The sequence below is a fragment of the Cuculus canorus genome, unplaced genomic scaffold (assembly GCF_017976375.1).
Source record: "Cuculus canorus isolate bCucCan1 unplaced genomic scaffold, bCucCan1.pri scaffold_71_arrow_ctg1, whole genome shotgun sequence".
NCBI lineage: Eukaryota > Metazoa > Chordata > Aves > Cuculiformes > Cuculidae > Cuculus > Cuculus canorus.
Window position 1 is genome coordinate 292,953 of NW_026527849.1, and position 20,938 is coordinate 313,890.

General features: G+C 45.4%; 1 protein-coding gene across 8 annotated transcripts in view; it reads left to right on the forward strand.

Annotated features, from left to right (window-relative positions):
• The first annotated feature begins 2,437 nt into the window (after positions 1-2,437).
• The window catches only part of LOC128850783 (transmembrane and coiled-coil domain-containing protein 4-like), a 33,973-nt gene continuing 15,472 nt past the window's right edge, over positions 2,438-20,938 (forward strand). For 3 of the 8 annotated variants that reach the window (XR_008448074.1, XR_008448073.1, XR_008448072.1), the window contains exons 1-7: positions 5,633-6,352; positions 6,701-6,885; positions 7,285-7,459; positions 12,103-12,130; positions 14,100-14,232; positions 18,263-18,360; positions 19,091-19,234. Coding sequence is in view for 5 of the 8 variants with exons in the window: in XM_054055771.1 (XP_053911746.1) it covers positions 6,305-6,352; positions 6,701-6,885; positions 7,285-7,459; positions 12,103-12,130; positions 14,100-14,232; positions 18,263-18,360; positions 19,091-19,308 (885 nt within the window). In the remaining 3 variants the exon portion in view is untranslated. Of the gene's footprint in view, positions 2,552-3,611; positions 3,663-5,632; positions 6,353-6,436; positions 6,559-6,700; positions 6,886-7,284; positions 7,460-12,102; positions 12,131-14,099; positions 14,233-18,262; positions 18,361-19,090; positions 19,441-19,804; positions 19,980-20,938 lie in introns of those variants that run through there. The other 5 variants (XM_054055775.1, XM_054055774.1, XM_054055772.1 and 2 more) reach the window with 5 other exon arrangements.

Sequence of the window (20,938 nt, forward strand, 5' to 3'; positions counted from 1 at the left end):
CCCTGCTTACTTTACCCAGATGCCTCCCAATTTCGGATGGTGATTAGGTACCGCACTGTAGCCTGCAAGAGAGAGGTTCACAGAGAAACAGGCCCAGGCAGTAAATATTCAGCTGCAACCAACAAACTGTTGTTCAGGTGATTCCCTGCTTCTTGTGAAACATTTGCAAATTGTCCACCGTGTTGTGCAGTTCCCTGAGTCATGGGGAAAGCAGACCTCCTGCACTCGAAGTGGGATCAACAGGAGTCCTCTTTGAGAACCTCAATGTCATGTTTAATGACCACATGATGGCGATTAAAATACCTATACCTAACATGGAAGGTCCTCACATGGGAGGTGCTCCAGCCCTTGGATCAAATTAGTGGCCTCTGAACTCACTCCCACAGCTCCATGTCCTTCCTGTGCTGAGGACTCCAGAACTGGATGCAGGGCGCCAGGTGGGGTCTCACCAGAGCAAAGCGGAGGGGCAGAATCCCCTCCCTCACCCTGCTGGCCCAACTGCTTTGAATGCAGCCCAGCACATGGTTGGCTTTCTGAACTGCAAGTGCACATTGGCAGCTCGTATTGAGCCTTATGCTTATTTATAAGTCCAACATTGTACATTTTAAAATATAAGTCATTTACCCCACATATCAAGCAACCAAAACTAGTTTTGTTTTCGTGACATGCAATCATACAGAGAAACTGCTCTCCTGCCCCTGAAAAAGAAAAAAAAAGGTTTCTCCAAAAGTTAAAACATGTTGGACTTGGGGTTCCAGCCTGAGACTGCTCTGACACCAAATGCATTTTTTAAACATCCCAAACACAATGCGAGAGCCTCATGCTTGGGTTGCTGAGTGAACTCACAAGCCTTGGAGTTTCTGCAGGGCCAGTGAACCACACAGAACAAAGCCTCTGAAGCTGCCCATGCCAGTCACTCTGCTGCTATTGAACCTGACACACAGGTCCTCTTGTTTGCCTGAGTGCATGCTTCAGCGTCTGCTCATGTGGGGTCCCACCCAGTGACACAGCACAAACTTAGACAGCACTGATACTTTTGTTTTCCTCAAGATAAGCCTCCGAGACACCCAACTGTCCTACTATGGATCTGGCAAAGCTGCATCTCAGGACAGCAAACTGGGAGCAGCTTCATCATCTGCACATCCCTGTCTCCCTCTGTAACCCTCTCAGAGAGGGAGAGGAGCTTCCAGGGGAGCAAAAGGACCGGCACCCAGGCAACCCTGCAGCCCAAGCAATTCAGCAATGTGGCAGACAAGGCTCATGATTGTGGGTAAAGGTGGGCTGTGAGGAAGGAGCAGCTATACCCATCTCACAGTATAGCTTCTCCTCTGGAGAGGAGAAGGCTGAGGAGAAACCTTATCGATGTCTGCAGGTCCGGGAAACGGAGGTTGTTGTGACGTGGGTGCTGGCTCTTCTCCCAAGTAACAAGTGACGGGATGAGAGGAAATGGCCTCAAGTTGTGCCAGGGGAGATTTAGATTGGATATGAGGAAAATGTCTTTATTGAAATAGTGGTGAAGCCCTGGCAGAGGCTGCTCAGGGCAGTGGTGGAGTCTCCTTCCCTGGAGGGGCTAAAAAAATGTGCAGATGTGGCACTTGGGAACATGGTATAGCACATGGAGAAGGACTTGGGGTGCTGCATGATGAGAAGCTTGGCGTGAGCCGGGAAATGTGAGCTCACAGCCCAGATCAACCGTATCCTGGGCTGCATCCAAAGCAGTGGGACCAGGAGGGTGAGGAAGGGGATTCTCCCACTCTACTCCTCTCGGGTGAGACCTCACCTGGAGCACTGTGTTCAGTTTTGGAGTCCGCAACATAAGAAGCAGATGGAACTGTTGGAGTGAGTGTAGAGGAGGCCACGGAGATGGTCGAGGGCTGAAGCAGCTCCTGCACAAGGCCAGGCTGAGAGCTGGGGTTGTTCAGCCTGGAGAAGAGAAGGCTGTGGGAAGACCTTAGAGCAGCTTCCAGTGCTGAAAGGGGCTCCAGGAAAGCTGGGGAGGGGCTCTTCATCAGGGAATGCAGGGATAGGACAAAGGATAACAGTTTTCAGCTGAAAGATAGGAGACTGAGATGAGATCTTAGGGAGAGATGTTTTGCTCTTGAGGGTGGGGAGGCCCTGGCCCAGGTTGCCCAGCGCAGTGGTGGCTGCCCCATCCCTGGAGGGGTTCAAAGCCATTGTTTCAATGGGGCTTAGATCATCGTGATCCAGTGGGAAGCGTCCCTGCCCATGGCAGGGGCTGGAACTGGAGAGGCTTTGAGTTCCCAACCCAAACCATTCTGTGATTCTGTGGTTTAGCAGGCACCGTGGGGTTGGGCTGGCTGGTTTGAATTGGATATTAGAATTCTTTCCCAGCCCAAACGACTCTGTGATTTTATGAGTTCACCCACCCCGCCCTTAAAAGGGCCAGACCTGAACACGGCCCGGCCGGGGCGGCACACCCCCCGCCATCCCCCCAGCCGCTCCGCAAGCTCCGCGGCTCACTGCGCCGCTGGCTTAGGGGAGCGCAGGCCAGCGCCCGCCGTACGCAAGTTGCGCGGCGCGGCCCCTCACGGTACGCAAATTGCGCTGAAGGCCAGCGCGGCGCGGCCCCTCGCCCTACGCAAATTGCGCGCCTCGCCCACCGTCCGCATCTTGCGCGGATCAGACGAGAGCAGCCCGTACGCCGATTGCGCAGCGGCGCAGGCAGGGCAGAGCGGGCAGGAAGGGGCGGGCGGCGGAAGGGAGTGGCGGGGCCGTGTGGAGCCGGGCTGGCGCAGGTGGGGTCGGGAGAGTGGGCAGCGGGGTGGGTACGGCTGGGACGGCACTGCGGGATGAGGGGCGAGCGGGCGGGACCTTGTTCCGCAGCTGAGAGGCTGCGGGTGGGCTCCTCAGTGCGTGCCAGGAGTGTTGCTTTCTGTTTAAAAAAACTTGTATCCTTGTCAGGAAACATTTCAAACACGAAGGATTTGCCGTAAAAGTGAACTCGCGCAGCTGTGGAGATGTTGATCCTCGCAGCTTTCCCAGCTGAGGCGTTCCCACTTCTCTCTGCGGGTCACATCCCTTCGTGAGCATCGCTTCAGCCCCTGTCTGCCTCAGCCAGGAAAAACCGAGCGCGCTCAGCTTTGCAGCTACTGTAGCTTTTAGCTTTCCCATCTCCTCCTCCCCTTGGTCTCTAATCCCCGTTCACGGAATCATAGCGTCATGGAATGGCTTGGGTTGGAAGGGACCTCAAAGCCCATCCAGTCCCACCCCTGCCATGGGCAGGGACACCTCCCACTGGATCAGGATGATCAAAGTCCCATCCAAACTGGTCTTGAAAACCTTCAGGGATGGGGCAGCTATCACTGCTCTGGGCAACCTCACGACCCTCAACAGCAAAACGATTCTCCCTAAATCTCATCTCAATCTCTCGTGTTTCAGCTGAAAACTTCCCCTCATCCTCTCCCTGCCCTCCCTGATCAACAGCCCCTCCCCAGCTTTCCTGGAGCCCCTTTCGGTACTGGAAGCTGCTCTAAGGTCTCCCCAGAGCTTCTCCAGGCTGAACAACCACAACTCTCTCAGCCTGTTCTCGGACAGCAGGTGCTCCAGCCATTGGGTCATCTCCGTGGTCTCCTCTGGACCCATTCCAGCAGTTCCATATCCTTCTTATGTTGGGGATTCCAGAACTGGGTACAGGGCTCCAGGTAGGGTCTCACCAGAGTAAATTAGAGGAGCAGAATCTCCCTTAACCCTGCTGGTTACACTTCTGATGCAGCCTAGTACATAGTTGGCTTTCTGGGCTGCAAGCACAGTCCAGGTGTTTTACAGTTTATGTTTTATATTAGCACTATCTGCAGTGGCGTCTGTATCACATTTGTGTTTTTCCAGCAAGATACTGGGTTCTAATTTCATTCTGTGTATGAACTTTGTCTCTACGGATTAAAATTGGCGTGTCTCTTGGCGTGCAAGCACGTGTGTGGCTCTAGGGACCCACTCAAGTCCCCAGGAGGCCTCATCTGCCCCAGTGTTTCTGCAGCCACAGTGTCCAATGCTAGCCACAGTGTGTCTGCTCTCCACTGGTGTGCCTGGGTAAGGGATTTTTTTTGGCCAGCCCCATCTGAATAGTTACCTACAGCTACTTCTCTGAAGTTAATGAGATGCCTCATTAACTTTTGAGGGCATGAGATTAACCGGTCAGCAATTTGGTCACTGCTTTCATAGTTTAGGACGAATAAGATATCAGAAGCTTTGTATTTCTGCTTCCAGTGGTAGAGAGCACATGTATATTGTGCAGCGTTAGATCCACAAAAGGATTATCTTTCTGCTTCCCAAATAGGATTGCAGGAGCCGCTATATAAAAGACAAGACCAACTATCAAGCCAAAAAAGGCTTTGTGTGAAAAGTGAGTGCTGGAAGCGTTAAAAAATTTCAAGTGACAGTTCAGATTAGAGCAATGCTGTTGACTGCTGAATCACATTGTTTGAGACAAATGTGAATTCTTGTGCCACAAGCTGTAAATAACTTTTGAGATATATTCCTAGCTTTCAATTTCCTCATTGTGGCTTTAATGGCAAAACTTTTTGGCCCAAGTTTTCTTTACTAAGTTGTGTGTTGCCCTTTCTCTGCTGGATGTGTGAAAGTCCAAGCCCGTTTTTTCCCTGGGTATGGATGGAGACAGGGGTGTTGAGGGATGAACATCGAGTGTGCTGATGAGAGCATCTTCAGAGCAAAGTCTTTTAAAACCTTTCTCTTTGTATTCTAGATGCTCAGCATCATGAATGATTTCTTGCATAACAGCGATAAAGTTGTGTGCCAGAAGACACTGTGGTGTTACTTCCCCAATCAGTCACATTTTTTATGTTATTAGGAAAAAGGTTAAACAGTTGCAGTGTTTCAGAATCCTTTTTTGCTGCTTTACTTTTCATATGAACGTGTGTTAACAAATCAATTAATCTATCCCAGCAGGGAAGCGGATTTTCTTTTCAGTGCCCTCTCCCATAACAAGCTAATAAATCTGTGGTCAGAGGTGAGCAGGCATGCCAAGTAATTGCAAAGCTATTGAAACTTTAAGGATGAGGTTATTTCTGGGCAAATTGGTCTGTAAGTCTGGATGTTTTAGGGAGATAAGAGATGTGAAATGGATTTGGGTGTCCAAATAAGAGCTTTGGAGCTCCTGAGCTAATATAACTCTTGGGATTTTGTTAGGCAGTCATAGGAAGTGGGGAGGCCCATCTGGTGCCTTCGCAGCTGCAGTTCAGTGAGTGTAAATGCTGCTAGGCGTTGAGATTGGCACCAGAACGGGCCCACGAGGGCCAGGATTGGTCCCAGTCACCCACTGTCTCCAAGGTAGCATAATCTGGCTGTTCCCTTCTCTGGTTGGTACGGAAATAACAGTTTATTTATTCCCCGGGACTCTGTGCTCCCATCTTGCTGGAATGTGATGTTTCCATGGAAACGGGCCAAGATGCCTTAGGCCCATGCGCCAGATGAGATGTGTGTTATGAGGGGCTGAGCTCTCCCAGGGAGAGGGGTGTGACTTACCATAACTATTGGCCCTCGAGTGATGAATTTTCCTTTTGGTTACCATTAGCAGTTGAACAGTGCAAGCCTTGAGAAACAGGAATTCCTTCACATACATTTTTGACTGGGGAGGTAAGATGGCAGACCATGACAGATGAATGAGGACAACAAAATCTCTTTAGAAAGAGTTGCTCCTGTGCTGCATTTCTTTCTTCTAGGACGCTTAAACTACTCCATAAATGGTATCTGCATTCCCTGAGATTCAGTACTCAGTTCTGTATGGGCTCCGAATTCCTGTTTAACCACTTTCCTTCCTACAGGGTTCTGAGAAAGGAAACATATAGATAGAAGTGTATAATGAAATAGGTGATTGGGGCCCCTCAGAAACCAACTGAGTCTTGGTGAAGTCAGTAGAAATTACAGGTGATGAGCAGCTTTGGAGCAGATTGTTACCCATGCTGAATTGTGAAATGAGCTGTTGTCTCCTCTGCCTCATTTCAGTCATCTCGACTAGTTGCTTGTATCATCAGGGGAGCTCCAGCAAGCAGTCAGGAGCCATTAAGTTGAAAGCGTGAAGTCAAAAAGTGGAGACACGTCTGCATTCTAAAAAGAAATGTCTTGGCTCTACTCTGGGTCTGTATTCACAAGATTCGAGTATCTTGTCTTCAGGCAAAAAGCAGCAGCAAGTTGTATAGAGGAGAGAATATTACAAGTGAAGCTTAGCAGTGTCCATGGGATGTATTAGAAGTATTCATCAGAGGCTGCAGCTGCACTCAACTTTCTTAACACCCTCAGCAAATAACCGAAGTAGCAGTTTGGGTCGAGAATGAGAGAGGCAAATGATTTCCCACCAGCTGTACTGGTCCCTCACCAGGTGCAGAGCTCTTCTTTTACATGATATTTTTGTAGTAAATGTGTGAACGATATGCCTGAGTGGAGCCCAGATGCTGGACATCTTGGAGAGGGCTTCTTTCACTGTGTGAAGTGTTGCTGCTCATTTTGTGCAAAACTTGTGAGGACTGGTAAAGTGCCGGTCTCCCGTTGTCTTCTTTGTCCACAGCACCATGTTGGGGCGGGAAGGTACACAAGCTGGGCTTGACTTAATACTGACAGCAAGTGTGACAGTGAAAAAGCAAAGGCAACTTATCTCCTTGCTTCCTGGTTTCCAACTGATTATTGTGTTTGGATTTTTTCTTCTGCTTTTTCCGTGTTGAACCTGCAGGTAAAAATGGCCGCAGAGGAGAAGTGGAAAGGCTGGCCTTCGAAACAGCACAGCAGGGCTGAGCGGGCAGGTGGAAAGGAACCATGTGTGCTCCTGGCCCAGCAGCTGGGGGAACCAGGAAGATTTGCTTATGCGGCACTTTGTGGGATATCCCTAGCATGGCTGTTCCCTGAAAAAGAGCAAAGGTACTGCCTGAGGTGGGAAGGGGCGAGCAAAGGAGGTGGCACTGGGTGGCAGCTTGGGTGGAGCTGGTACAAATGCTGGCGGGGGCTTCTGAAGCCAAGGGAGTGGAAGACCCTTTTGCTATTTGGTGTTTTCTTTATTGTACTGACTTCTCTCTTACAGCTTTTGTACTTCAGCACAAGTTGCATCCCTGTATACTGCAGACTTCAACCAGTGTGTTGAAGAGAGGGCTGGCCCCATTCAGGTTGCTTGCTTGTTTGTTTAGCCAGGTGTGTAAGCAACTCACCTTCTGCTGACTTCTTAGGATGCTTTGATTTTTGCGTGAACAGCAGCAGATCAGCATCTGAAAGTCTGCAAATATACCCCATTATGGAGCCTCAACTGCTGCGGTTGCTTTTCAGCTCCTTCAGGACAGGATTCATTGAGGGCTTTGTGAAATGGCTTGACCTGCCTGAAGCTGTCTTGCCTGCCATGACAGCATTTGCCAGTGGCTTAGGAGGTGAGGGCACAGAAATGTTCACCCAGATTTTGCTGAAGGATCCCTTCTTGAAAGAAAATCCAGTTGTCATTACACAGGTAAGTTCATACGCTTCCTTCACCCTTGTTTGCTTTTGCAGAAGAGATTTGTCATATGTGTCTGAAACTGAAGTTCTGTATGTGCAGTCAGAGGAGTAAAATCCGTATATCTGAGATGCTTACAATTCTGAGCAGCCATAGGGGGGACTGGCGGCCCTTGTATCCATAAACAGCTCATGGAAGTGATGAAATGAGGCACAGTTACTGTCTAGTCGATTAATATCTTGTGTCTTTCATGCTTTCTGTTTACAGAGAGCTGTCAGACTTTTTACCTTGTATTATTGCAATGCTTTTGATTCATATGTGTGTTCTACAGATTTTGGTGAAATACTGACTATGATAGACCCAGTTTTCATTTGTTTAAAAGCTACCACACCTGTAGTACAAAACATCTCTACCTGCATGCTCCAAATAGCACAATTTCCAGACTCTCTTTTTTTTTTATCCAGTCAGCCTTGTCCAGAAGGCAATAAGTTATTGAGACTGGGACTACTTTGTAATATTCTGATATAAGATAAAAGAAACGAAGTATTTTGGTGGTGTTCACTTTTGCTGCAGAGTCTCGGCTGTGGAAGTTATCTCCTGATCCAGGCTAATGTGCAGGGCGAAGAGCACAAAGGGCTGCTGCTGCCATGCATAACGTGGCCACTGCCACATCATGTCCCATGCTGTCTGCCACACACAAGGAAATAGCGAGACATGCTGCGTGCAGACAGAGCTCTGGACAGAGCTCAGAGTAATAGTTATCACACACCCACCTGCAGCAGCAGCCCAACAACTGCAAATGTGAGAACAGAGCTGTGTAAGAAAATACATGATAGGAGTTGGTTGTCAGCAGCTCCCATATGTCAGCCATCTTCCGTGTCTCCTACTCAGTCCAGAAAAGGCCTCGGGGGATCTGCTTCAAACATCTGAATGTTACAGCACCCAAAAGCCGGTAACAGTATGAGCACAGCAACAGAGAATCTTAAGCTTTATTAGTAGGTTAGGACAGATCTAAAGTAAGAGCAGCTGTTTTCCAGTTATGCGCTCAAAATCAGTAAATCCACATTCAGTTCTTGCTGCGTTTAGATGGCTTGTTATTTCCCAGGCTAGTTCCCTTGTTCTCTCTGCTTCTGGATGGATTCTCTAGATCTTGGCAAGCCTTTCTGCATTGCGGCTGAGTATATGAATTTTGGTGAAATTTAGCTTGCGCTTGCTCTGAGCTTGCGTTGCATAAGGGCTCCATGTGCTTTTAGAGAGGTGGCTCTGGATCCATGGGAGCACGCGGTATTTTGCTCTGACGCAGGGACCTGAGGTACTTTTCACCTGAATTCTGGTGGAATGCAGAAGCTGTAAATAACCATTCTGTGAACAACTGAAAGCAAAACTTGGGAATAGCTATCAGTCTAACGCCACAGCATCATTACATCATGCAGCTGTGTTTATGGGCCAGGCAACTGGTTTTGTCAAAGGAACTAGGCTTGTGTATTGCGAGGCAGCAGAGGCTTGCAGAGTGTCTTTGGGGAAGCATCCTGCCACGTGGGAAATATCGGTGAATCTGGCTGAGATGAGCTTTTTCCTGCTCACCTGAAGATAAACAAGCTGTGGGACAAAGCTTTGTGAATTCTTGATCTGTTGCTTTATGGTGCTCTCGGTTCTTTGTGTTCGGCTGCTTCTGAGGCCACATTTACTGTTTGTTTAACAAGCATGTACTGTCATTGCTCAGTGGCTCAGTGGTCCTGGTAGCACCAGTGCCTGCATTTTGAATGCCCTCCTTTACTTAGGAGGATGGTGCATGAGGTCAGGAGGGAGTCTCACCATTGATTTGATGAAAATTAGAGGATTATGGATTTTTATCTTTGTTTATGTCATTGCAGATGACTAATGGCAGGCAAGCGTTGGTTAACTGAGTTGTTTAAGGACAGTAGTCATAGCAGACAGGCTGTGGGTGTGGTATGAGAAGGAAGTGCCACAAAAATGATGATAGGTGAGAAAATGTTGAAAGTTCTTATAATGAATAATTTTTTTCTGCTCTGAACATACTCAGAGTGCCCATTTTCCTGTGTTTTTCACTGTGATGGGGATTGGGTGTTCTCTGTTGTTGAGGAAATGGATTTTGAACTTGCAGCAATTCATAGAGAGCTGGCAAAGACTGAGTCAAGATCGCTTCCCCCTCTCTGTGAAGGTCCTCAGTCACACAGGCAGAGTTTATAGGGAGACTGAAAGCAACAACTTCAGAACAAGACTGAAATATAGTAACTGCTGCTTAGAGGAGGAAAACAAACAACTCATGAACCAATCTAATCAGTGCTGATTGGATTCCAGGTGAGTGCACAGCAGTACGTGCAAAGCCTACACCAGTTAGAAATACTTAAGCATGCGAATTGGCACAGATGCAATAAAAACAGTAGTTCCAGTTTATCACCAGATTACCTCCATCCCTCCCTCACTGTTTGAAATGCATGGATGTAAATGCTTGGGCTAGGGTTTTAAAAGAGATTATTTGATATTCGGTGCCACAGACGATACCGGGCATGTTGTACCGGTCCTGAGCTAACCCCCACAGCTCCCTTTGCAACACACAAGGGTGAGTTTATTGCCTGCAAACAGTCTCTGCACAAACCAGTAGCCCTGCTCTAGAGACTGCTCACATCAGTCCATGGAAAATAATGGCAACAAGGTTGTGAGCTTCACCTTGTTCTGGACTTCAGGCTCTTTGCTTGGTCCATTTTCTATGTGGGGCTCCGAGCCTGGAACCTGGGCTTTGACACCTTGGTGCCAACTCTTCCCCACAAACCACAGCAGGAGGGGAGGTGGTGATGGTGCCCACATGTCTGATACCTGTGTGGTTACAGAACTTGAGCTCTGGAAAGCCAGGGTTACATTCCTCCCTCTGCCTGTGGGAATTAATGTCTCCAGTTCCCACATCCCACCAAGCATCCAGGGGGACAGTCTGCAGCTTGTGGGCATGCACAGAATATTCATTGCCAAAAAGAAGCCTTTTTACTGCAGCATGGTGACTTGGGGAACAGAAGAGACCTGACCCAGTGGCTAATTTAATTAAACAGGATATTTACACACTGGAGACAGCAAGTAGGACCTTTCTTTTCTTTGGTGATCACTCCGGCCATTGGGGTGTAGGATGAAGGAGCAGTGGCAGCTGATTTGTGCAGAGCCCAGCCCAACAGATGCCTTCTGGAAATGCTTATCCTGTTAGGAGGTGCAGGACAAGCAAGCAAAAGGCAGCTTTGTCTGTGGGTGGAAACAGCCACTCAGATATTGGCAGTAGGGGAGTGTGTGTGAAATAAACACATCCTCTACTCTGCTCTGGTGTGAGCTCACCTGAAGCCCTGTGTTCAGTTCTGGAATCCTCAGCACAGGAAGGACGTGGACTGTTGGAGTGAGTCCAGAGGAGGCCACGGAGATGATCCAAGGGCTGGAGCACCTCCCGTACAAGGGCAGGCTGAGGGAGTTGGGGTTGTTCAGCCTGGAGAAGGCTGTGGGGAGACATTCAAGCAGTTTCCAATACTGAAAGGGGCTCCAGGAAAGCTGGGGATGGGATGTTGGTCAGGGAGAGCAGAGATAGGATGGGGGAGAATGATTTTGAAGTGAAAAAGGGGAGACTGAGATGAGATTTTAGGGAGAAATGTTTTGTTGTGAGGGTGGGAAAGCCCTGGCCCAGGTTGCCCAGGGAAGTGGTGGCTGCCCCATCGCCTGAAGTGTTCAAGGACAGGTTGGAAAGGGCTTTGAGCAACCTAATCCAGTGGAAGGTGTCCCTGCCCATGGCAAGGATGGGAACTGGATGGGCTTTGAGGTCCACTCCATCCCGAACCATTCTATGATTCTGTGAATTCTCTGTAAAACTCAGCTGTGCTTTATTAGGCGTAGGAAAGGGCAGCAGTCTGACTGAGGCAATGCTTAGTGATGCACTTAAACTTTATTCAGTGACAGTAAAAGTGGAGAACATAGTAAAAACCCTGGCCTCTTTTTTTTTTTTTTCATGGATTTGTCTATAGAAACCATCTATTGGATTGATCTGTTTTTCCAATTTTTATAGGATGAAAAGCCAACACAAGAAGCCATGTCCCTCAGCCTTGACAGATGGCCATAAATTGAGTTTTCTGGCTTTGCGTACTCAGTCTGAAAGAACCCGTGCCACTTCAACCTTACCACCTAGAGCTGTGAATTCCCAGAACACCAAAGGAAAGTGGGGCCACTAGTCCATTAGAGCAGCGATGAAAGCTGTTTCTCACATTGAAAATAAAATTCTGCATGGCTTAGAGCGAGCAGAGGACATTAGAGAGGCAGGAGAATTAGAGCACAGTTTCTCCAAACTTTGAAGTCCAATGTAACCATGGTGTTTTCATTTGCAACAAGATCATTAATAACAAAAGATACAGGATGCTTCAGCAGGTACCAAGCATTATCTGCTTCTGTCCTGCTGTTTCCACCTGTTTATGGACAATTTTTTTACTGGAAGCACCTAGCTTTGCTCTGTCTTGCCTTGCTGAGCTGTAGCTTGCTGGCTTCCAATGTTTATGAACTGACATGCTGCAATAATTAATCATAGTTATGATTTAATGGGTTTTCATGCCCCTGGTTTCATACCTCCAGGCATATATCGTCAGTTTTAACTTGAATATTCCTTTGTTTTCTTTTAGGACCTTCTCTCCTTCTCTCTTAGAGATGGTAAGTTCACCCAGCATTTGTTCTTTGTAGATAATGTTGATGAGTTTACGTCTGAGTTTACATCATGAGTTTACATGAGTTTACTTCAAAATTCTCAAAATGGTGAAGGTACCAACCGTGTTTAATCTCAGCTTCCTTTACAGCAAAGGCAGTGAGGTTTTTCCCTGTGTCTGCTACAGGAAAAACAACTATTTTTTTAGGAGTGGTTAATGGTACCTGTTAGAAGTGGAACGAATGTTCACTTCCTTACCTCCACATGCAAATGGATGTGATAGTAGAGAAGTTCTGGAGTTCAGTACATGGAGTGAGCTGTTTTTATTCTAGTGCTTCCAGGGGCGCAGGCCACCTCTTCTTTTAGGAAGGCAGCGAAGCTATTGTGAACATTTCAGCCTGGCAGATTTTCTGCCGATTGCTGGTAGCTGAGAAAGAAAATAAACTATTCAGGGGATAAAATTCCAGAGCATCCTGTGAAGCCGGTTATAAATAAATGTTATTTTACTCATGTATTATGTTACACATAAAACCATTTTCTGGTTTACAATCCATAAAATTAATTAGTCTGATAAAATTAATGAAATAAAGACTGGCTACTGAACAAGATGTTCATCTCTAAGGAAGCTGGTTTATATCACCACTTGCATTTTTTAAATCTCTGTGTTTGACCCTGTTCTCTGAGGAGAGACCTTACTGGCTGCTGATGAGCCGGTTTCACTGCAGGAAAAAGCACCGTTTTTGTTCTTGCTTTATTTTTAATGGAAAATTGATAAGTCCTTTATTGCAAAACTGCTTATTTGGCCAAGCAGGAATTTAAAACTAATATGTTTTCAAGCCTTGCTGACTTACAGCAAAGCTGGTTGAGTAAAACGCTCAGCTGTTTATTAGCAGGCAGGACGCTACTTGTTAAAACCCCTGCTTGGGTGCGAGAGACGTGGCACATATCGGCAGGTAAATACTGACCTTATTTCTTAACAAAGCATACATTTTCAAAGTGGCATCCTTAAAGTCTACAGAAGTAGTTTGGTATCTTTTTAGTGATGGTAATAAATAAATAAACTTTGGTAATAAATAAATAAACTTAATCTATTGATTGCCAAATGCAGTATTTGATCTACGTGCACCACGTATCAGAAACAAGCTTTGTAGTTGGGTCTTGCTGGTATCTTCACCCACACCTGGAGAAGCAATTGCAGTTTTCATCCCAAGGTGCACCAAGAACACTTTAGAGAAGGGTTTACCATCAGGAAGCAGCAGGTGCTGCTGAAGCACATAAGAAAAGCAAGAGTTGGCACAAATAATTTACAATCTATTACATTTAAAATATCTTTCTTCTAAGAACACCTGCTGATAAGCCCAGGAGTAATCGTTGCTCCTGTCACATGTTATCCAAGTGCATTGTCCGCTCCTGTTTCATGAGTGGGGAGGTACAAATGCACACAATTCCCCTTGATGCTGCTGAGTGGACCCGTGTGTAATTTAAACTCCAGGGTCCCTCTTGTTGCCAACAAGATTAATTGAATATAAAGCTTTTGTGAGGCAGTGCATTTTCACAAGATGCTGCATCGTACATGGGTGCGTCCTGAGGTGTGCCGTGCCGTCCATATGTGTTTGATATTTCCAGTTAGGACTGGTCTTGCTGTGGCATTTCTCTATTGAGAAATTGCCTTTCTAGAGCCACAAGGCCTCTGTCATAGAGCTTGAGGACCGAAGGATTTGAGATCCTTTTTCTGCCGTATGGGCAGTACCTGGTGTAGTGACTCTACTCATGGGATGCAATTTGCAGGGATGAAGGATTTTCCATTTATTGCTCTCTTCTCAAGATATTGGAGTTGTCTTCAAATACATGGAAGACAAAGAGGGCCTGAGTTACGCTTGTATGTGACCTGGTCCTGGGCACAGCTGAGAGCACCACACGCTGTTTAATCCAGTGCGATGCAGACTGATTGATTTCCTTGGCTTCCCTCTCTCCAAGGGTACTACGATGCTCGAGCAAGGGTGTTGATCTGCCACATCACCTGGCTGCTGAGAATACCCTCAGAGGAGCTGGAAGCCCTGGAGGAGTCTCTGCTTGAGAGTCTGAAGGAACAAAAAAAGGAAGAGTCAGAGTAAGAACATCTGTGTTGACCATTGGATGAAAAGCCGCTGCCGGTGCTTGAAAGTTTCACAGTCATGACTTGTGCCTAAGTCAAGTCTCTTGATTGTTTCCTCCATGGTTCTTAGTGTAATCATTTATGGCTTGATTAGGATTGCAGAGCCCTCACGGCACTTCAGCCCTACTGAGAAGCCGGAAGGCTCAGCATTCTTAAAATCAGAGCTGAGACCCAGCCTTGCAAGGTGGAAAAGGCTGCCTTGCACCGAAATTCCTTGTTTCCTTGTTCCAGTTGTTGCTCCCTGACTATGGGTTATGCTTAAAAAGCATCAGAAATATCTTGTGTCTCTTGGCCCAGTGTCCTTCTGATATAACTGCCTTGGCAGAGTGAAGTTCCTATAAATGTCAGGATTAAATCCTCAGTTGCTGATTTTCTGTGGATCTGTCCTTCCCTGTATCCTAGATTTCATAGAATCATAGAATGGTTTGAGTTGGAAGGGACCTTAAGGATCATCTAATTCCAACCCCACTGGATAACGGGGCTCAAACCCCATCCAACCTGGCCTGGAACACCTGCAGGGATGAGGCATCCACAACTGCCCTGGGCAACCTGTTCCAGTGCCTCACCACCCTCATTGTGAAGAATTTCTTCCTTATGTCTAGTCTAAATCTTCCCCTCTCCAATTTATAGCCATTATATATATGTTTATGACACAGCTGTCTAACTCCTATTGAAGGAAGTTCTCTGAGGGCAACAATCTGCAGCTTTCAATACTTATGGACCTGATTCCTAATTCTGTGTTATTAATGTAAGGTTAGTTCTCTTAATCACCAGTTCTTTGATGTGAAACAGCCAAAATGTCAATGTCTATAAGAAATTAGTATTTTTATATTCCACTTATCAGGGAGGAACTATGTGAAGGTTTAGCAATATGTAAGGCGGTAAACGTGTCTGTAGTGAACTTTTCAAGGAGCCGTTTAATAGTTCTATCTGTGAAGTCAGCAAACAGATTATGAGTGCTAATAACAGCTTTAATCACCGTCCCTGACACAGAACAGTTCAGGCGTTACTAGGGGGTTCGGCATGTGATGGGTGTCTTCCATTTATAGCTTTAAATAAAGCTTAACTTTATAGCACACTGTAAAAAGGAAAAGTCAAAATAATCTCAAAGATCATGGACTGCTAAACAGGACACTACTGGCATGAGGGAGCAAGGGTTGGCATTAATGGGGACGGTTCTGCTGTGGCTCATGGAAACAGACTCAGCCCTGTGCCTCACGGATGCTAAGAGTGGGATGTTGCTTGCAAAGATAATATTCCAGTTAGATACAGAGAATAAAATTCTCTGTCAGCCAGGCTGTGGCTCCTATGGCACAACCCAAACAGACAGCAGCATGTCTGATAATGACAGGAGTGACTGGAGAATTACACTGCGTACTTACCAACATGATTGTCAAACATTGCCGCTAGCCCAGTGGGCTTTGTGTGTATCTGATATCGCAAAAGCCATGGATTTCAATCGTGTTCTTTGCCCAAGTTGCAGCAATGAAATAAATGCCTGTTAGATAAAAGGAAAAAAAGTCTTTATAATGAATCATAGAATCACTAAGTTGGAAAAGACTGAGATTGTCAAGCCCAACCTTACCTGTCCACTACTAAATTATATCCCTAAGCCCCTTATCCGCCTGTCTTTTAAACACCTCCAGGGATGGGAACTCCACCACTTCCCTTTGCAGCCTCTGCCAGTGCCTGAGAACCCTTTTGGTGCAGAAATTTTTCCTGAAGTCCAATCTGAACTTGTCTGGCGCAACTTGAGGCCATTAGAGAGCAACACAAGACCACACTGCGAACACGTTTATTAGTGCAGTGTGAAAACAAGCAATAGGCTGAGATTTGTGGGCTATCAATGACCCCTTGCTTGTATTAAAGTTAGAAGGTAATGCAGAATGGAGGAGAATATAGACCTGTCGCCACATTTTGAGCAGGGAATGCATTTAACACCTGCTTAGGATGCTTCCAGTATTGACCATCCACTGCAAGAAGTTTGGAACAGTAACAAGCAAACCAGGGTTTTGGCAGCTTTTGGTGTTTTTTTACTGTTACTGTTTGGTAACAGTAGCTTTTGCTCCTGCCTTTACTGCTCTGAGTTTGTGGCCTGTGTCCCAGACTGTGCGAGGTTAAACATACCAAGGTCAATGGAACAATGTGCCAAACACCAAAATCCATCTTACTGGCCCCAAGTGTTCTGACTTGCAGGTGTGACCCCCTGTTTTGTATGCTATTCTGTAGGAAACTGAAAAACATGACATCAGTTTCTCTCTAACATGTACTCCTGCTGCTTTCATCATTGGAAAATGATCTGTCACTCCAAGTATAAAATCCTCTGAACGTAATCTGTTGGTCAGGCCTGAAGGTGCATGTCCGGTGTCACTGAGGGTAGGGAAGTACTGAACGAGACAGTTAATTACCTTGGTGGATATAAAGCAGTCTGGTGATCCAGTTATAATTGTAGTGCAGAAGCTATTAGGAAAACAACTGTCAAAAGAGGCTGCTGGCAGCTACAGAAGGAAAGCAAAGTTCTCATGACAGTAGTTTCGCTCACCGCATCTTCAGGCAGGCTGTAGCTGCAAACTATCTTCCTACCGACATAACTCAATTTACTTACTACTGCAACTAAATCCAAATTATTTCTATTTCAGCTCTCTTGATGTCATTATTTTTAGCCCAAGACAACAACACGTTGACTCTGAAAGCTGATGAACCGCTATATAGAACAGAAATTGCTGAATGTTGCCAACTTAGGCATTAACAGACAGCCTGCAGCATGGGTTTAAAGAACTCCAGGAGCAATTTTTTCCAAAGCCAGGCATACAGACTGGTGACTGCATGCACGTTTGAATATCTCTGACTGTGGTGCTGTAGGAAGTGAGTTTGGCTTTACAGATATTGCACTCTTGTTCTTTGCAGACAGCTACATCTGCTGCTGGAGCAGGTAATACGCAATGTTTTCTGGAGGTTCTTTGAAGATGAAGTCTCCGTGCCATGTTAGTCAGGGGGAGTTCTGGCACTGGCTTCAGTGACGCAGAGGTTTTACCCACTGTGCTTCATTCTCCTCCTGTGCTGTACAGTGCTGTGTATTGTTTGGGACTCATCTAAAATTGTCAAATTTACAGTGCACTCAGAGGGCCTTAGGAGGGATTAGGCAATTATATGGATAATGAAAATCCACAATTAGGCTAAGATTCAGAAGGAAAATGTCCAAGTTTGGGAGCAAGATAATTTCTCCTGTTTCAAGGTCCAGATTAAGCACTGCGTAAGCAGGCTGGAAGGAACCTTCCTCTGTAAACAACTGATTCCAGTATCCCCTGTTCCTTGCACTTTCCTCTGCAGTAGAAAGTATTTCATGTAAGAGAGAAACCATAGAATGTGGAGAGAAGCTGAAAGTAGTGCCTAACAAGTGATATTTGTTCCTTTTAGGCTTACTTACCTGTTTCTGATAAGCTTGTTGAAATGTAGCTTAAATGCACGCAGATAAATGAATTAATGACTGTGTGTAAAAGCTATTATGTTATTATATTGTGACGTGCAATTAGAAAACAGCTAAATACAAACACTGCTGTTGAAAAATAGGTTAATTCCATCTCTTTGTTTGCCCCAAATTACCCCCAGTCCTTTTTGTTTCGCACACTTCTCTGTTTCCACTTTGCCTTCTTTTGGTTTTGAGGAGACACAGGCAGTACACAGTTATTTAAATGCTTTTCACTTTTTCTTTCTTTTTTTTTTACAAGCTTCAGCCCTATTAGGAAGGGATTTCCAAGTAAGTATCATCTGTTGGCGTTTGTCAGCAATTAAATAATTTCAATTTAAATCTGTGGTTTTATGTGCGTGCTCATAAATCCAAGTGTCTTGTCACAGTCCACACGTACTTGTAATTTTTTACTATTCCGAGTAGGGAAATTACACTGAAGAGAATAACAGCAGATTCTGATGCAGCACTCTTATCCATCAGACTTTTTCATCAGCTTTTGTGCTTCCAATCCCACAGGACTGCAGAAGTGTCAAGAAAAAAGAAGGAAAGACGGAAAAAGCTGAAGAGTTACCTGCTGATCGGTTTGGCCACTGTTGGGGGCGGCACAGTGATCGGTGAGGCTTCCCTGGGTGTTTTGGAGACTCACTTCGTAACTGCATGCACAGCACTAGGAGCAGAGGGAGGGGCATCCAAATTACACATTCAGCAACAGGAGCCATCGTATCTTTAGGCCAAGCTCTAATTGTAAAGCATTCACTGCTTTGCTTTGCCAGGCTGAAGGTAGAATGTCCCTTCAGATGCCAAAAAAACACCCCAAACAAACAAACAAAATAACCAACACCGGAACTCAAGAGGAGAAACCTCAAATCCAAGAAAAAGAGTTTTAGATGCACACAAAAAAAAAAAGTTAAATAATTAGCTGGAAAAGTTATTCCAGCATAGCTTCTCTAGCTCAGGGAAACATTAAACTGAGGCAACCGCTCTTAGTGTTTTCTCCTCTTTTGCTCTTGTGTTGTAAGAGAATCAAATCTTCAACTCTAAATTCAAAATAGTGTGAGGCTCTATTAATGTTTCCTAAGCACACGGGGCACAGCTCACACCAGGGCACCACACGTCCTTCCTTTGACTTGTAAACTATCTGTTTGTACTGAAGTCAGCTAAAGAATCTGTGCAGAGGTTCAGGGCCTGGGGAGTGTCTCACAAAGCCCCTTCATTGGTGATGTAAAGAGAACCATTGTTTGTTCCCTTGCAGCAGCATTAGCAGCACTCACAGAGCACAGGGAGGGGTCTGGGTGGTTTTGGTGGGTGATCATGATTTACTTATATTCCTTGTTGCATCTTCAGGCTTGACAGGGGGCTTGGCTGCCCCTCTGGTTGCTGCGGGGGCTGCTACAATTATTGGAAGTGCTGGAGCAGCTGCTTTAGCTTCAACTGCTGGAATTGCTGTCATGGCATCACTTTTTGGAGCAGCTGGGGCTGGCCTCACTGGTAAGGGAGAGACCACACATTTCTCTGCTACTGCAGACAAAGTCATGTCTGCAAATGTGGAGCCAATTACTTGACTCAGCTCTGAATTAAAAAGAAAATTTTGAATTATATTAAATTAATATAACTCTGAGAAACTGTAATAAAATCACTAAACACACACATGAAAAGGTTAAAAACGAATAAACAGAAAAACTGTGAAAACTTCATGTTGGAAGGTCTTTGAAGGTTGCTGATGAACTTGATCTTTCTTCAACCATGGTTGGACTGCTTGTGCTGGTACCCAACGCGCACCGTCTCCTGTTAAAACACAAGAATATCCCCTTCTCCATATAATTAAATCATAAGGACCTTCCTAATTTCCTTCCCAAGTTCTTACCATGACTTTAACTTGATTTTTATGTTCAATCATTCTTATTGACATGCTTTGCACATGTTTCACTATTGGAGGGATTAAAGTATCTCCCAGCAATCATAAAAAATTTGTAACATATTGTACTTCAGCTAATCTATTTGCTATCGTACTGTAGCTAACCTATTTGCTGGTGTTTCTCCCTGTTCCCCCTGTTTTAGTTTTCGCAAAAGAGTTTTGATGGTGCAACGCGTTCGTTCTACAATTGCCTGTCCAGTTGGGAATGTGGAATGCCAATAAGGGGTTGCACTCCCATCTGTAAAAACTGTCAGCCCATTTACCACTGTGGTACTACACTTCGATTTTTCCTCTAGACATTCTTGTTGCAAAAAGGTTATCAACCGATGGTCTGGATGATGAATTTTAATTTGTCCACTAAAGTTCACCAAGGGCACTTGTAATTCTAAACTGTTCTGCATACTCCATTGGAAATATTGTTCTGTCATTGGAATGACTATTGTTTCAGGCTCTTTCCCATTCAATTCCTCTATCTGATCTCGACCTTTCATGATTGACTGTGCAAACATTTCCGCTCTTGTTACAATCGTCTTTGATGGCTGATTAGATAAGAATTGCCATTCCATAATTTTTGATTTGTCCAAATTGGTTTCAACCCATTGCATCATTAACCCAACAGGCTGATAAGCGTTATTGATGATCAAAAAATTGACAGGCCACCCATATACTACACGATGCGCTTGTCTGTTGCTTACTGCATATTCTATTTTTTTCAACGTTTGTTCTGCTTCCTTTGTTGGTTTCCTTGGGGCTAATAGATCTGTATCTCCTTTTAACAACTCAAACAAAGGTAACATTTGCTTATCTACCCCTATCAAATTCCTGATCCAATTGATATTACCCAGCAAGATCTGCACATCGTTAAGTGTTTGGATGTTAATTCTAAATGATACTCTTTGTGGTTTGATGGTTTTATTCCAAAATTTTTCTCCCCAAATTCATCCATAGTGCAACACTGCACCTTTTCTGGTGTGATTTGCAATTGATGTTTTTGCGACATGTCACATAATTCCTCTTTATACCTTTCCAAATTATCTTTCCCTGCCACTATTATGTTATCCATATAATGATACACTGATAGCTGTGGGTATTTTTTCTGAAAACCTTGTAGGGCTTGGTCAACATAAAGTGAACACATTGTTGGTGCATTTTTTCATCCCTTGTGGTAACATCACCCATTGATATCTCTACACCGGTCCCTGTCTGTTTATTGTTGGAACTGAAAAGGTAAATTTTTCACTATCGCTGGGGTGAATAGGTATGATAAAAAAAACCCA